An 18,292-nucleotide genomic window follows, 5' to 3' on the forward strand; every position below is an offset into this window, starting at 1 on the left:
TTTCCCATTTAAAAGGCACGTCACCCTTGATAAGTTGTGTCAAAGATTCAGCGACGCGCGAAAAGTTCTTGACGAATCGCCGGTAATAAGCGCACAATCCAAGGAATCTGCGTATAGATTTCTTGTCATTAGGCTGTGGAAACTCTGCGATCGCAGCCGTCTTCTGAGGGTCTGGGCAAACTCCATACTTGCTTACGACGTGACCAAGGAACAGCAGCTCCCCGTAGGCGAAATGGCACTTCTCTGGTTTTAGTGTTAGGACTGAAGCCGTGATTGTTTCCAGTACTATTTGAAGCCTTCTGAGGTGGTCTTAAAAGCTTGAGGAGAAGACAACAACGTCATCTAAGTAGGCTAAATAAATTTGCCACTTCAAGCCTGCGAGCACCGTATCCATTACTCGCTGGAACGTCACTGGCGCAGAGCAGAGGCCGAATGGCATCGCCTTGAAATCGAAGAGTCCATCTGGTGTGATTAACTCAGTCTTCTCGCGATCTCTTTCGTCGACTTCAATTTGCCTGTAGCCGCTATTCAGGTCCAGCGACGAGAAGTACTTAACGTTGCACAGCTGATCCAATGTGTCGTCGATGCGGAGGACTGGGTAGACACCGTTCTTCAACTCTGTTCAGGCCGCGGTAATGGACGGAAAAGCGAAGGGTGCCGTCTTTCTTTTTCACTAGGACGACTGGTGCTTCCAGGGGCTCCTTGATGGCTGGAGGACGTCGTCACGAAGCATTTCCTCAACTTGCTTGCTGATACCTTGGCGTTCTAGTGGCGATACGCGGTAGGGGCTCTGCCGCAGTTGTCGGGTGTGTTCGTCTGTGACAGTGGGGTGAGTGGCAAGCCGGGTTGGTCGCACATTCGATGCTAATGAGAAGCAATCGCTGTACATTTGAAGAAGACTGCGGATTTGGTGTTGTCTGCTACGTGGTAATGCTGGGCTGATATCAAACGTGGGTTGTTGGGCTCGGTCAGATGGTTCTACGGGTTGATCGGGGAGGCCAAATATGTCTCTGATGTCTGCCAGCTCGTCGAGAAAAGCAATCGTCTTACCTTTGTTTAGATTCCGGTATTCTTCTGTGAAGATGGTTAGCAGCACCTATGCTCGGCCATTTCGGATTTGGGCGACTCCTCTTGCGACGCCTAGTCCTCAATCCAGTAGTAACTGGGTATTCCCCTCGATGACGCCATCGGCATTTTCGATGACTGCAGTGCAGGCGACAACACTCGATCGGGGCGGCACGCTCAATGCTTCGTCGAGGACGTTTAAAGGGGCTGCGAAACACTGCTTGGGGGGATACCGGCTATACTTCAGGTGGGTTCTTTATGTCACACAGATGCTGACTTAAAAATAATTACAGGAATCGATGCACAGGAACAGGAGTTATTCAGTGGAGAAATTTCAAAATACAAGCAAACAAAACGCTGCCCTCAACTCGATTTTGGCGGGGCTTCCCACTCCTATTTCGCTCTCCCAATGACGGTACCTGGCGCAACCGATCAAAACAGCCGGCCAGAGCACGTCGCGGAAGTTTGTACTCCATGGTTGCCTGCTCCCTGTAACTCGTTTTTGCTGAGACTGGCAGCGTCGTTTCCATGCCAGAGCGCCCCTGGTGGTGTATTTCTATTTTACTTGCTTTGCAGGGCTTTTATCTAAGACAAACAAGTTGTTTTTGTTGATCTAATATAAAACGCAGACAGGTGCAAAATGTGTCTATTTATTCACACAATTTGCAGTATATTTACTGTTTGTCCGATCATCAAGCTCGCGCCAGGTGATGTCATATCCGCTGCTAAAAACCCGCCACTGTGTGGCGACACCATCAGAACCAAGAAGTTGTTTTTGGGAGGACATTAAAATATTAAAAAACAGAATATACGCGGTATTACCGACGCTAATAGCAACATTATAACTCACTGTATGCAATCAACAGGCAAAACAGTTAACTAAGATTGTGTTTCTGGGCCCCTTTAAGGCAACATATGAGTCGCGCCCGCCGCAGCAGGTATGGCTTTGTCCGTGGAAAGCTTGATCGACTTAGATCGAAGGTCGATGACCGCCCGATGTTCATTCAGGAAGTCCATTCCCAAAATCACGGGTCGGGGTAATGGGGCGTCGTAAGAGAACCCTCGGATGCCCATGCTTCGCCACAGTGGAAGCATAGTGGGCGGCGCTGGTCGGCAGTTCTGCACTCGTCGCATTTGCTCGGCTGTGTGCGACGCTAGTAGGACGGGCGGGTTGGGGCGAGAGGGCGGCGGTCCAACGCAGCTGGCTGATGGCGATAGGGGCTTGGGTCCCGTCGTCGAGGTGCAGGACGGCGCACTGCTGCGGCAAAAATCACGGGAGGGGGCGGCAGAGCCTATGTGGTTGTCGGCGTCACACCCAAGGCCTGCTGAACCTCGTCGCGGATGGCGTCAGTGAGGGATGTAAGCTGCGGCTGCGTTCCCGTTGGCAGCAATCGTCGGAGCTTGCACAACTTGACGTATAGCCTCCCGTAGGTTATCGTTGTTAGCGGTGTCCAGGCAGCTTGCTGAGAAAACGCGTTGCTGGCGGTCATACTGGCGGGCTCGGCCATAAAGAGTTTTTTCCATGGTGGATGCCTCTTCTACACATTCCGCGACGGTTTTCGATGTGTTTCGTGCGAGGCCGGCAAATAGTTGCTCTTTAGCTCCTCGCATAAGCACCTTTACCTTTTCTTCTTCCTTCACGCTTGCGTCAGCACGCCGGAAGAGGCGCTTCATTTCCTGTGTGGGTAAAGTCGGTGACTATATTGACAGCCTGAAGAAGGCGGATGAGAGGCTCCTTCTCCGCCTTCTGACCAATACATTGTTGTGCCCGGCAGCACTAAAACATTTTGACCCCTCCTTTAGCGGCAGCTGCCCGCAGTGTAGTGCTGTGTCTTCTGGCTCATATCACATAGTGTGGGCCTGCCCCTCCAATCCGACTATTCCCTCCATCCCCAACAAAACCTGGGAGGACTGGGAGGCGACCCTGCTCGGCTGCCACGACTTACAGGCCCAAGAAGCCTTTGTCGTTTGGATGTCTTATGCGAGACTGCAGCAGCTGCTGGGCTGTCTCCTTTCTTGTGTTTGTGAAAGTCTTCAGAAGCTGCTTCTTGAAGGTTTCCCACTTCCTAAGGCTAGCTTCCTCATACTCAAACCAAATTCTTGCTGGTCTCTCCAAGGCGAAGAAAACGCACCTATATTGCATGGCATCATCCCACTTGTTAAAGATAGCTACACTGTCGAATTGTTCCAGCCATTCTTCGGGGTAGGCGCCAGGCGAAGCGTCGAAAGTTGGTGGCATCCGGGGCTGCTGAAGAATGATTGGAGTCGACATCTGGGGCAAGCTCACGGCAGACTTTGCTGTTTGCTTTCGCTTCCGGGTGGGTTGCGGCAAAATCCCAAACTCAGGTGCGTCCCCTAGCAGACGTCGGCTTGCGCGGTGGACGGGACTCAGGTCCTGCGGGGAATGACTCAGAGGGCTGGCGTCACGACTTGTAGGGGGTGTCCAGAACACAAAAGGCTACCCAGTACCTACACCAGATGTCACGTTGTAGTGACGGCAGTCCAGCGGTCAGGAAGACAGCACCAGGACTTGCAAACGAAACTCTTTATTTGGGCTGACTTGCGCCCGAAAAAGAACTAAACAGCACGGCAGCGGCGTAAGCAACAAATGTGCTCGTCACTCGTCGAACTGCGAATACCCACCGCTTGCGGCATCGCTCAATTTAAAGCCGGGAAGGAAACTTCGAGATCACAGTTCAAGGTCTTCTACAGTAATCTGGAAAAAAACGTAGATGCGGCTCTTCATGGCTGTGATCAATCGAGGTTAGTCCGGTCGCTTCTCGCCTCATGAACAAAAATGATGACACCCCTTTCCTGCGGCCTTGAGGGTGATCGAACGGACACTACAATGGTTGGTTTGGTTGATTTATGGGGTTTAACATCCCAAAGCGACTAAGGCCATTGGAGACGCCGTAGTGGAGGGCTCCGGAAATTTCAACCACCTGGGGTTCTTTAACGTGCACTGATATCGCACAGTACACGGGCCTCGAATTTCTCCTCCAAAGAAATTCAGCCGCCGCGGCCGGGATCGAACCGGCGTCTTTCGGGACAGCAGCCGAGCACCATAGCCACTGAGCCACCGCGGCGGCTGGACACTACAATGATACGTGGCAGTATATTGGTTTGGTTTGGTTTATAGGGGTTTAACGTTCCGAAGCAACTCAGGCTATGAGGGACGCCGTAGTGAAGGGCTCCGGAAATTTCGACCACCTGGGGTTATTTAATGTGCGCTGACATCGCACAGCAAGCGGGCCTCTAGATATTTCCCCTTCATCGAAATTCGACCACCGCGGCTGGGCTGGAACCCGCGTCTTTCGGATCAGCAGCCAAAAGCCTGCTGACCACAAGGCAAATACCGCAACGCGGTATTCTACGTGAACACGTCGGATTTCTTATTCTGACTCTTTTCAGAGAAGTATGCAGGCCCGCGTTTTCGTCACCGATTACCGGCAAATTTATGAAAGCTGTACTTTCATTTCCGAAGTCAGGTTGGTGGAAATCAGCTTTCTATAACAGTCCTTATAAGATAAATGTTTGCTGTTTTTCGTCATGCTTCACAGATGCTTGTAGTGTCATGTGTGATTGCAATTTCCGCGTACTTTTCATAACTGCTTTTCCATTGACGGGTAGAATTGCTGTCCCTATAAATGTTGGGGCGTGTGTACCGTAGTGTTCATATCAAGTAGATGGAAAGTTCGCCTGTATGCAGCATCAAGCCAAGGACTCACCCATAATTCGTTGGCCGCGTTGTCGCCCTCTTCAACAGTTACGTGGAATGAAAGAAGTTTATGTTTTATAACCTGGAATTTTATATCGTACTTTTCCTCTGAAAAAGAAAACAAAGTAAATGAGAAGATGAACTCTTCCATTTGAGGCGAGGGAACAGGCGAGCAGTGCTTGCTCTTCAGAGACATGCAGAAGCAAGATAGTCGTGAGTAAAGATTTCCTGTAGAGCGGAGGAATACCTATGAAGGATGAATGGAAACGGTACAAATGTATAAATGAAACAAGCAACGTTTACACCCGGTCTCTCCGAGTATCGCTATTTACACGGCACAGCCTGTGGAGGCTCTGGTGTTCCTTAATTGCATTTGTCCTGAAAGCTCACTGAAGTGAACAACAGCTGAAATGTTTCGATGCGACAGCATTGGAGCTGTCGTCAACTAACCCCCCCGCAATGTGAGAGACGAAATTCTCTGGTTGGTCGAGAGAGGTTACATGGCCTTGTGACGTCATCACAACTTGCCTTTGGGGTTAAGAGCAAACTAGTTATGTAGTGAGAGCTACGTTCGCCACAGTTGCGCCGTTTCGCGTACCTCCAAAAAGTGCCGTTATGAGCATGCGTGAGAAGCTGATTGACGTCACAGCGCGCAGCAGGCGCGCGCCTCGCCGCCGCTAAGGCCGCTTCGCTTCGCCAGCTGTGCGCATGCGCGAGGAGCCGAGTGACGTCAATAGCCACAGTTAGACGTAACAGGGTGGGAAAGACCAAAGCTAAACAATTACATGAAACCGGGGGCGAAACCAAAGCTAAACAACAAGGTGTAACCAAGTTAAACCTGTACCTCTCGCTACGTATATCCTGGCATAGCTGAGCTAAGCCACTGCCAATTTTCTATACAGCAACCCAGAAATGTCGGCACTGTCACAGCATAGCCGATACTTACAACTGCAGCTAGCAGACGAATAGAACGGCTAATGGACCGAGAATGGCCGCAGGATTGATGGACGGATGGACGGACGGACGGATGGGTGGATGGATGGGTGGATGGATGGATGCATGGATGGATGCATGCATGGATGGATGGATGGATGGATGGATGGATGGATGGATGGATGGATGGATATGGATATGGATATGGATATGGATGGATGGACGGATGGATATGGATGGATGGATGGATATGGATGGATGGATGGATATGGATGGATGGATGGATATGGATGGATGGATGGATGGATATGGATGGATGGATGGATGGATATGGATGGATGGATGGATGGATATGGATGGATGGATGGATGGATATGGATGGATGGATGGATATGGATGGATGGATGGATGGATATGGATGGATGGATGGATGGATATGGATGGATGGATGGATGGATGGATATGGATGGATGGATGGATGGATATGGATGGATGGATGGATGGATGGATATGGATGGATGGATACGGATGGATGGATGGATATGGATGGATGGATATGAATGGATGGATACGGATGGATGGATGGATATGGATGGATGGATGGATATGGATGGATATGGATGGATATGGATATGGATGGATGGATGGATATGGATGGATGGATGGATATGGATGGATGGATGGATGGATATGGATGGACATGGATGGATGGATGGATGGATGGATATGGATGGATGGATATGGATGGATGGATTTGGATATGGATGGATGGCTATGGATGGATGGAGATGGATAGGGATGGATGATATGGATGGATGGGGAGGGTTGAGGGTGGATGGATATGGATGGATGGGGAGGGTTGAGGGTGGATGGATATGGATGGATGGGGATGGTTGAGGGTGGATGGATGGGGATGGATGGATATGGATGGACGGGGATGGATGGATATGGATGGGTGGGGATGGATTGATATGGATGGATGGGAATGGGGATGGGGTAGGGGATGGATGGGGATGGATGGATGGATGGGATGGATGGATGGGGATGGAGGGGAGGGATGGATGGATGGGGAGTGATGGATGGGGAAGGATGGATGGGGATGGAAGGATGGATGGATGGCTGGATGGGGAGCGCCCCTTTGAAACGGGGTGGTGGCAATTGCCACCATGCTCAGCTTTTCTTTCTTTATTATTTTTTTGTTCACTGTGTTAGCAAGTCTCATTAAGATTCGCCATCATCTTTACCTACGGTTTCCTGCAATTCTAATCTTATGCCACATCTCTGCTTTTGAGCCACCAATCCTCCAATCGCTTTTTGCTAACTTCCGCTGCAGATTTATTTACATGACCATTGTTATCTTTAAACCCTAGGGCCTCAGGAAGAGTGACTGTGCCTGCATCGACATCCGGATGGATACCATCACATTTGATTATGAGGTGTTCAATTGTTTCCACAGATCTACCACACACTGCACATGTGTCATCTTCTTCGTTAAATTTCTTTTTGTAGCTGCGCGTTCTAAGACACCCTGACCTAGCTTCAAAAAGTAGGGCACTGCCTCTTGAGTTATCATAGAAAAATTCTTTCCTGATCTGCCTTTTCCAGTATCGATATAGTTCTACACTATGTTTCTTTTCCATTGAATTCATCCAATTTTTAACTTCCGCTTTTTTAACCTGTCGTTTAATGCTCTTTCTTTCTCCGTTCTCATGACTGGCATACTTACTGGTTAGTTTTCTAGTCCTTTCCCGCCACTGTGAGTCAACGCTCTTTCTGTATAAATATTTAAATACCTTAGCTGCCCACCTGTTATCGTCCAATTTCCTCAGGCGTTCTTCATATAGTATTTTACTCTTAGCTTCCCGTGCTTCGAACGATGCGCAGCCCATATCCCCTTGTACTGCCTCGTTTGTGGTTTTGCCGTGGGCACCTAGTGCTAATCTTTCAACAGCTTTCTGATTTACGTCTAATATCGACTGAACTTCTGCCCTTAAGCACAGAACTGCATTGCCGAAAGTAAGTCCCGGCACCATTATTCCTTTCCAAATACCTCTTAGTACTTCATATATGTTGTACCCCCATAATGCCCTATGTTTCATTATCCCGGCGTCTCTTCGTCCTTTTGCCCTAAGAGCCTGTTCATGCTTTTCCGTGTATACCTGCCCTTCGTTTAGCCATATCCCGAGGTATTTGTATTCGGCCACTTTGGATTTTCGTGGCCTTGTGTTGTAAGCACCTGATCAGTTGTATCGTAAAAATCATCACACCTGATTTAGTTGCGCTAAAACTGAATCCTAGAGCACCTGCTTCGTCTCCACAGCAATTAACCAAAGTTTGTAAATTTTCCTGGCTATCTGCTAACAGTACAATATCGTCCGCATACATTAAACCCGGGAGTCGCTGCTCAACTACATTTCCGCCTAATCTGTACGACAGATTATAACCGCTGTTATGGCGGTTAGATTATGGCGCTGTGCATTACGCTATGCGCAATGCACAGCGCCATATCTTGGCACTCCGAGAACTAGGCCCGCCGTGTTGGTTCGGTCCAGAAATTAAACCTGCTACCGAGTACTAAGTAAAGATTCCTGAGCATAGTGTGAGAGACAGAATGCCGATGAACTGTTTCGCCACGCTTTGCAATCTGGGAGGATACTATGATGCTTGCGGAAAGCTGGTATATATTTCAGCCTCTCGCTTGCTATTTTTTTTATTGCGGTCGAACGTTTCAATAACACCAAATGCAATGCATAGCTTCATGTGTTTGAGTAGGGAGGCCATATTACTGCGTTTGATTTCGGGGGTGATAACTCAACAAGCTTCATAGGTGGTTAGGCTTGTAATTACCATATAATCATCATCATCAACATTATCGCTGACTGCGCCCACTGCAGGGCAAACGCCTTTCCCATGTCTCTCCAAATAAACCTGTCCTTCGCCAGTTGCGGCCGCCGTGTCCCCGTAAACTTAATCTCATCCACCCACTTTCTGCCGCGCCCTGCCACGCTTGCCTTATCTTGAATCCGCTCCGTTACCCTGAAGGACTAGCGGGGTGAGTTGCTGCAGAGGCTCTGCAGCAACTCACGGATTACATAAACGAATGCTGGCGGACCGGCACCATTCCACAAGCACGGAAAACAGCCACTGTACACTTTATCCCCAACCCGGCAAGAAAATCAGCATCGAAAACCTGCGCCCCATATCCCTCACGTCGTGCGCAGGCAAACTCATGGAAAAGGCAGTCCACGCCCGTTTCTCCAACTATCTTGAGGACAACGAGCTACTGCCACACACGATCTTTGGGTTCAGGGCACACTTGTCCACCCATGAGGTGCTTCTGCAAATAAAACGCGGTCATTGATCCCGCATGCGCAAACAGTAACCGAGCGCTTCTAACACTCGACCTCAAGGGTGCGTTTGACAATGTCAAACACTCCACAATCCTCAACAACCTCCACAGCACGAACTGTGTGGCCAGCGAGTCTACTCGTACATCTGCAATTTCCTTATGGACAGAACCGTCAACATCAGCACCGGCACAAAACACACAACGCAAGTGAAGATGGGCACGAGAGGCACTCCGCAAGGGGCAGTACAATCCCCACTTCTCTTCAACATTGCACTCCTAAATCTCCCACCTCTTCTCAATCAGGTACAGGGCATACGCCACGCCTTGTACGCTGATGATATAAACGGGAAGTATGGGAACGATTAAAAACAGACTACAAACAGCGGCGACAACAGTTCAAAATTATGCAGGGGCATGTGGACTAACGTGCTCACCCGGAAAATCCGAACTCATAGTTCTCCGCCAACGCAAGAATCAGGACACCATCAACATCCGCGTAGACAACTCACCCATCAAGGAAGCTCAGACCCTCAGGAAACTGGGTCTGTACATAAATAATAACGGCAACAACCTTCTCCCCCTCCAAAAACTACGGCTCGTGAGCGAGCAAGTCGCCAGTATGATCGCCAGTATAACGACGCGCAAGTCAGGGATGCGAGAAGACGATACTCTGCGACTGGTGCAGGCTTTCGTTGTAAGCCGCGTCGTCTACGTAGCGCCCTACCTCCACCTCAAGAAGCTTGACATCAAAAACCTCGACATCATAATCAGAACAGCATACAAGAAGGCCCCGGGACTCCCTCTTGCGACATCGACGGACCGGCTTTTGCGACTGGATGTGCACAACACGATAGATGAGCTGATAAAGGCACACCTTACGGCGCAGGTGGTACGGCTCTTCACACCTCGGACTGGCCGACAAGTTCTGAGTGATTTAAACATCAATTGCCCCCGACAGCTAGACAACAAAACCAACATCCCTGCCTCATAGAAAGGACAACTCAGGGTCCACTACCCAGGAATATGCCCCGCGATTTTCACCAGTCAAGACGACAAGCACGGGCCGAAGCCATGAAAAGACACTACGGCGGTCGCGAGGGCGTGTTCTATGTCGATGCTGCGGGTCCCGAGCAGGGAATGACGGCCGTCGCGGTATTGCGCCAAAATACAACAGTCGACGGGCTAGTACTGCCTAGCCAGGACATACTGGCTGCGGAAGAAGTGGCGATTGCTCTAGCTGCAACACACACTAGCTCAGAATACATTCTTACAGATTCGTAGACAGCGTACCGCAATTTCCTCAGGAGCAGGGTCGCACCTCTAGCAGCTAAAATCCTGCAAGATAGCTACACCCGTGGCTACCAACCCACGCACAAACACAATATGGTTACCAGGTCACCAGAGCATCCCAAGGAACGAGAGCGCACATGCCTCAGTCCGAGCATTTCTCCCCCGGGCACCCAGTTCGGATGCCGTGGAACCTCCTACCCCACTACTAACTTACAATGACATACTTCAGCACTGAAGATTATCCCGTCGGGTCTATCCTCCGCCGGCTAAGACACTAGGTAAAGGGGAGGAACAATACCTCCGAAAGCTACAGACCAACACTTACAACAACCCACGAAGACTACACGCAATAGACCCGGAGTCATACGACTCACAATGAAAATTCTGCAGGGAGAAGGCGGACCTGTACCATATGATATGGGCCTGCCAACAAAATCAGGCGATCACTGTTAGCAAGGTGTGTTGCTGGGCGAGTTGGTTGGGGTACATATTGAGAAAAAACAGCGCTTGCAGACAAAGGACCAGAACAAGAAGGACACACAACTCCGCTGACTACCAACTTTTATTTCGGAAGGGGGCCGATCCGCGACTTTTATGCAGAACTGGAGGGAATGATGCGCACGCGCACAGATCAGCAAAAGACGCGGGTTCGATCCCGGCCGCGGCGGCTAGAATTTCTTTGGAGGAGAAATTCTAGAGGCCCGTGTACTGCGCGATGTCAGTGCACGTTAAAGAACCCCAGGTGGTCGAAATTTCCGGAGCCCTCCACTACGGCGTCTCTCATAGCCTTAGTCGCTTTGGGACGTTAAACCCCATAAACCAAACCAAACCAAACAGATCAGCAAAGTGGGAGCATGGAAAGAGCCAACATATAGACCAACTATTCTTATCGTCACTGATAACCAACAACGCAGCCAAAACAAGTGAGGAAAGAAAAAAAGAAAAGGAAAGAAAGAAAAAGAGAGAAAGAAACAACGGGGGAAACAAAGGCAGGGTGCGTAAAGAAACAATTCCAAAAAGTTCTAAAAAGATCCCGAAGAAGCCAACAACCAACACGGCTAAACGAATGACGATGAAAGGTGACAAAGATGAAGGCACTAAAAACTGAACAGACAAGCATAAAACGTGCAAGAAAAGCCTGCGGAAGATGTAAAAAATCGTCACGGCTAAAAGATGACGGAATTAAAGGCGTTAAAACAGATAAAAGCAAAAACCTGAGAAGCCGATGAGAATAAAAACAAGCAGGAAAGGCGGTCACTAAAAAATGAAATTGAACAGACAACAGATCTCTAAAAACAAGCACTGAATCGTCAAAAACGTGTGGGCGATAAAACCTAAGGTGAGATAACAGAGAAGTTTTTCCAGAAAAGTTTAAGATGGAAAACATCGCAAAAAGAGTGGGCGCCAACAAAACATCACTGGATGAAACCAAAAGAATGCACTGAATCAAATCAAAGCAGAGAGGAATGAACACTCTTTGTCTAACAGCGCAACTGATGGAGTGCTAACGCACTCATCTTTTAGCTTGCTAATAGTGGCTGCTTCAATGATTTCTCGTGTCAATTGATTTAAGTTTTTTGCCAGAATATCTGTTTCCTTGAAAGTGGGGAAGATGCGTCGGCAAGGACTGCAATCACGGCAGCGGATGGCCAAATTACCGGACCTTTTATCCTCAGCATTAGCTTTATGCTCTAGTAACCGCTTGGTGATACATCGGCCTGTACTTCCTGCCGCAGGGTAAAGGGATCGAATAGACAGCACCCGACGAGCATGCTACGAACGGATCCCGATGCTTAATTGTGCAGTCTGGAATTTTTTTCCCCCAGAGCCGTTGACCTTTCTGGAGAGTCTAGAAAGCCGGTGAGGAGCAGAGAAAATAACGTCTACCCCTGCCCTTTTTCCAATTCTTTTTAGATTGTGAGACAGTTGGTGGATGTAGGGTATTACAGCTACCTTTGTATTGCGACTCTGCCCTTCCCTTGAGGTTAGGTTCTTTCCTTGCCTCGTTTTCAACATTTTTTGAGCAACTGAGGAGAGGAGTAAGGCTGGGTACCCAGAGCTGAGAAGCCTCTGCGCTTGGTTAAAGAAACTACTCTCGAGACTGTGCTCGCAGGACTTGAGTAATGCGTTATTGAAGGTGGCCTGGATTATGTTTCGTTTCACCAATTTCGAATGCGCTGAGTCATACGGTAAAAGTGGCTTATTGGCCCTTTGTTCGAAGATCCAGCATACGTGATCGGGTGAGAAGTGCAGCTTAAGTTCAAGAAAGCGAAGACAGCTATTTTCCGGAACTTCATGCGTTAAAACGAGGGGATGAAAAGACTCTCTAAAAATGGCTAGTACCTTGGAAACTTCAGTCATGAAAGCATTGCCTGTACAGTCGAGAAAAATTAGATAAGCATCGACATATCTGAATATCTTTAGTACCGGTGAATTTGCAATCTTTCTGCTTACTTCTCTGTCACGCATGGCCAAGAAGAGGTCGCTCAGGATAGAGGCGATGCACGACCCAATACATATGCCCTGATTCTGTATAAAAAGAGATCCATTCCACTTAGCATAAGTAGACCTGAGATATACAGACAATAATTCTAAAAAGCCACTAGCAGAACATCCACATGCATTTTGAAAAGCCACAGCTCCGTGTTTGTCGATGCAATCGTTTGCACAATGGAGCAGATCGTCGTGCGGAATGGAATAGTAGAGGTCTTTCACGTCAATGGAGAAACCTAGGTGTGCCCTGCTTCTATATTCTCGCAAGAAGTGAATGGTATCATTTGAGTTTTTTACTGGGAACGGGTCTTCTACTGCAAGAACGCTGAGATTGGCTTGAAGAAAGTTAGCAACCAATTTTTGCCAAGTGTCATTCTCTGAAACGATTACACGAAGCGGGCACTCGGGTTTATGTGTTTTTGCAGTAAAAAATAAGTTGAGGGACATTTTTCTGCTATCCGTTATCGAGCGGGATAGTTTATCGAGGTTCAACCGTTGGCACAACTTTCTTGCTGTGCTCTTAACTTTTGTCAAGGCAACGTTATGACATTTGTCAAAGCAGGAATTGAGTGCGGACGATGCTTTTTCACAATAGACATCCTTCGGCAGTAAAACAAAACCGCCTTCCTTGTCAGCGGTTAGCAGGGACAAGTTGTTTTTCAAGTAAGCGACAGTCTTCCCAATAGGGGGCTTCTTGCTGGTACGACTGTGGCGGTTGAGTACGTCAACGCCTTCGGAGACGCAACGATCTATGTCAGCTGCAGGGCGTCTCCGAAGGCGTTGACGTACTCAACCGCCACAGTCGTACCAGCAAAAAGCCCCCTATTGGGAAGACTGTCGCTTACTTGAAAAACAACAACTTGTCCCTGCTAACCGCTGACAAGGAAGGGGGTTTTGTTTTACTGCCGAAGGATGTCTATTGTGAAAAAGCATCGTCCGCACAGAATTCCTGCTTTGACAAATGTCATAACGTTGCCTTGACAAAAGTTAAGAGCACAGCAAGAAAGTTGTGCCAGCGGTTGAACCTCGATAAACTTTCCCGCTCGATAACGGATAGCAGAAAAATGTCCCTCAGCTTATTTTTTACTGCAAAAACACATAAACCCGAGTGCCCGCTTCGTGTAATCGTTTCAGAGAATGACACTTGGCAAAAATTGGTTGCTAACTTTCTTCAAGCCAATCTCAGCGTTCTTGCAGTAGAAGACCCGTTCCTAGTAAAAAACTCAAATGATATCATTCACTTCTTGCGAGAATATAGAAGCAGGGCACACCTAGGTTTCTCCATTGACGTGAAAGACCTCTACTATTCCATTGCGCACGACGATCTGCTCCATTGTGCAAACGATTGCATCGACAAACACGGAGCTGTGGCTTTTCAAAATGCATGTGGATGTTCTGCTAGTGGCTTTTTAGAATTATTGTCTGTATATCTCAGGTCTACTTATGCTAAGTGGAATGGATCTCTTTTTATACAGAAGCAGGGCATATGTATTGGGTCGTGCATCGCCTCTATCCTGAGCGACCTCTTCTTGGCCATGCGTGACAGAGAAGTAAGCAGAAAGATTGCAAATTCACCGGTACTAAAGATATTCAGATATGTCAATGCTTATCTAATTTTTATCGATTGTACAGGCAATGCTTTCATGACTGAAGTTTCCAAGGTACTAGCCATTTTTAGAGAGTCTTTTCATCCCCTCGTTTTAACGCATGAAGTTCCGGAAAATAGCTGTCTTCGCTTTCTTGAACTTAAGCTGCACTTCTCACCCGATCACGTATGCTGGATCTTCGAACAAAGGGCCAATAAGCCACTTTTACCGTATGAGTCAGCGCATTCGAAATTGGTCAAACGAAACATAATCCAGGCCACCTTCAATAACGCATTACTCAAGTCCTGCGAGCACAGTCTCGAGAGTAGTTTCTTTAACCAAGCGCAGAGGCTTCTCAGCTCTGGGTACCCAGCCTTACTCCTCTGCTCAGTTGCTCAAAAAATGTTGAAAACGAGGCAAGGAAAGAACCTAACCTCAAGGGAAGGGCAGAGTCGCAATAAAAAGGTAGCTGTAATACCCTACATCCACCAACTGTCGCACAATCTAAAAAGAATTGGAAAAAGGGCAGGGGTAGACGTTATTTTCTCTGCTCCTCACCGGCTTTCTAGACTCTGCAGAAAGGTCAACGGCTCTGGGGGAAAAAATTCCAGACTGCACAATTAAGCATCGGGATCCGTTCGTAGCATGCTCGTCGGGTGTTGCCTATTCGATCCCTTTACCCTGCGGCAGGAAGTACAGGCCGATGTATCAACAAGCGGTTACTAGAGCATAAAGCTAATGCTGAGGATAAAAGGTCCGGTAATTTGGCCATCCACTGCCGTGATTGCAGTCCTTGCCGACGCATCTCCCCCACTTTCAAGGAAACAGATATTCTGGCAAAAAACTTAAATCAACTGACACGAGAAATCATTGAAGCAGCCACTATTAGCAAGCTAAAAGATGAGTGCGTTAGCACACCATCAGTTTCGCTGTTAGACAAAGAGTGTTCATTCCTCTCTGCTTTGATTTGATTCAGTGCATTCTTTTGGTTTCATCCAGTGATGTTTTGTTGGCGCCCACTCTTTTTGCGATGTTTTCCATCTTAAACTTTTCTGGAAAAACTTCTCTGTTATCTCACCTTAGGTTTTATCGCCCACACGTTTTTGACGATTCATTGCTTGTTTTTAGAGATCTGTTGTCTGTTCAATTTCATCTTTTAGTGACCGCCTTTCCTGCTTGTTTTTATTCTCATCGGCTTCTCAGGTTTTTGCTTTCATCTGTTTTAACGCCTTTAATTCCGTCATCTTTTAGCCGTGACGATTTTTTACATCTTCCGCAGGCTTTTCTTGCACCTTTTATGCTTGTCTGTTCAGTTTTTAGTGCCTTCATCTTTGTCACCTTTCATCGTCATTCGTTTAGCCGTGTTGGCTGTTGGCTTCTTCGGGATCTTTTTAGAACTTTTTGGAATTGTTTCTTTACGCTCCCTGCCTTTGTTTCCCCCGTTGTTTCTTTCTCTCTTTTTTCTTTCTTTCCTCGCTTGTTTTGGCTGCGTTGTTGGTTATCAGTGACGATAAGAATAGTTGGTCTATATGTTGGCTCTTTCCATGCTCCCATTTTGCTGATCTGTGCGCGTGCGCATCATTCCCTCCAGTTCTGCATAAAAGGTGCGGATCGGCTCCCTTCCGAAATAAAAGTTGTTAGTCAGCGCAGTTGTATGTCCTTCTTGTTCTGGTCCTTTGTCTGCAAGCGCTGTTTTTTCTCAAGATCACTGTTAATAACCAGCCAACGGAGGAGGGGTGGGAGGCAGCTGTGACCAGCTATGATGAAAAGAGTCAAAAACAACTCACCGAAAGAGCCTTGACAGCTCCAACCACCGCTAGAGCCTCCTAAACTCCTTCATTAAAATATTTTCACCACCATCGGGCGTATACCGAGATAAGTGAGACATTTACTGCGTCATTTTCTTTCCTCAAAAACCAATCTTTATTTTCATTTTAGACGCTTAACTCACCGTAAGAGTGGAATGAGATATCATTAGCTTTCACATGCGGCGCAGCTTTACTTACAACTTCTTTGTGCGCTTGCGCCCTATTTATATCGCATTTTTTTTCTGTATTTTGATTTCGATTCCCTATCGATGTTGCCGTCTAGAAACTAGAATTCTCACAAGACTGCAGTCAAGTTGTGATAGCGCTATGAGGTCACTTGACCTCTTTCGACCAATCATTAATCTGATTGCCACCTGGGCAGGTTCATCGCAATCCAAGGGTCAGGATCAGATGTCGTCACACGGTCACGTGACCTCTCGAACAATACACGATTTTCGTCTCGATCGACGGTGTTTTGGCGGGACGACAGCTTCAGCGCTATCGCAGTAAAAACGCTAGAGATCACTGCGGCACACGCATTGGAGAAATGCGTAACCATGAGTTATCAAACTACGCGCCATGCATCGTTTTCAGATTTGGCGCCACGTGTTGTCTCCGCCCACACTTACGGCGTGTTCAAATTTGGCGCTCCTTTTGATCCGGCTCCGTCCACTTTTTGGACATTTTTGGCTATAATTAATTAACCAATTAACCCACCTCAACCGCCTCGATTTCCCGTGCGAGATTTTTTGATGCGGTACCCGATGCTACCATTCTTTTTCGCATAAACCCTTTCGTTCGGACGTAATCGCGCGGACAAGCTCGTGATGACACGAAACGGCAAACATAGCCATACAATGCTTGCGCCTTAAAATAAAAGAGGAAACAGACTAGATCGTTCGGGCCGTTCCGAACGAACCGTCGCGAGCGCCAAGGGCGGCAGCGGCGGGAGCGAAACAGCAAGCTTCGTTGCCGCTTCGTTGACACCACTGCCTTGTTACGTACTGTCTCTGATAGCGTTGCCAACTTCTTCTATAACCATCGGTGTACGATGAAAGAAAGTCTGGAATAAAGGAAGAAAACAGTGCGGCAAAACATTATAATCAGCAATGTTCGTGTTGCGTTAAACCGAGCACAAATGAAACATTGATGAATGATCGTTACTGATCTCGTGGTGGTGCTCTAATCAGCAGCGTTGCCTCTGCCAAGACTCTGCTGAGTCGCTTCGATTCCATCCTATGCCCCGCTTCTTGAGTTGTTCTTTATCATTTGCCCTCGGTTTCGTTGATGTAAGGTAAAATGGGGGGGGGGGGGGGATCGCGGCACACGTCACATTCTCTGTTAAAGGGAAGTTGAAATGGTTTTTTGGGAACTCGAGGTGACTCGAGAATTTGAATGCATCAAGCTTATCAGAAAAGCGTGTTAACTAGACCCGCCACCATTTAAAATTGTAACGTAAAGGCTGATTAAAAACATTCAGGGAGCACTTTAGCTCTCTTAGGTGTAGCAAGGCGAAAGCCTTTCCTGGCGCACTGTTTGGCATTGACTGCGAGACTATTTGGTTTGGTTTGGTTTATTGGGGTTTAACGTCCCAAAGCGACTGAGGCTATGAGAGACGCCGTAGTGAAGGGCTCCGGAAATTTCGACCACCTGGGGTTCTTTAACGTGCACTGACATCGCACAGCACACGGGCCTCTAGAATTTCGCCTTCAAGAAATTCAGCCGCCGCGGCCCGGATCGAACCCGCGTCTTTCGGGTCAGCAGCCAAGCGACGTAACCACTGAACCACCGCGGCGGGTACGAGACTGTTTGTGCTGTACTAATGTTTTATTTGACTGGACACTTTGGCTACGCATTACAACTACACACTTTGACTGCCGACTTTGACTGCTTCTTTAGCACGACTGTCCCTCTGCTTCGATGAGTGCGGTTGTATCCATGGCTCTGTTCGCGGCACGGAGATAGAAGGCTCCGTGGTTCGCGGTAATGAAGTATGTAATGTTGTCACCCACGGACGCCTTACGCCCCCTGTCGGTGCAGCAGACAACTA

The 18,292-nt window shown here is 48.0% G+C and overlaps 1 protein-coding gene across 1 annotated transcript in view; it reads right to left on the bottom strand.

Moving 5' to 3' along the window:
* LOC149367859 (uncharacterized) overlaps positions 1 to 18,292 on the bottom strand; it is an 88,584-nt gene that overhangs the window by 23,561 nt on the left and 46,731 nt on the right. The window contains exons 4-5 of the mRNA XM_089575341.1: positions 17,248 to 17,305; positions 4,794 to 4,891 (exon numbers count right to left, since the gene is read on the bottom strand). Of these exons, the coding sequence (XP_089431467.1) occupies positions 4,794 to 4,891; positions 17,248 to 17,305 (156 nt within the window). The remainder of the gene's footprint in view (positions 1 to 4,793; positions 4,892 to 17,247; positions 17,306 to 18,292) is intronic.

This window comes from Amblyomma mixtum, chromosome 1 (genome assembly GCF_055824585.1).
Source record: "Amblyomma mixtum isolate Tamu chromosome 1, ASM5582458v1, whole genome shotgun sequence".
Lineage (NCBI taxonomy): Eukaryota > Metazoa > Arthropoda > Arachnida > Ixodida > Ixodidae > Amblyomma > Amblyomma mixtum.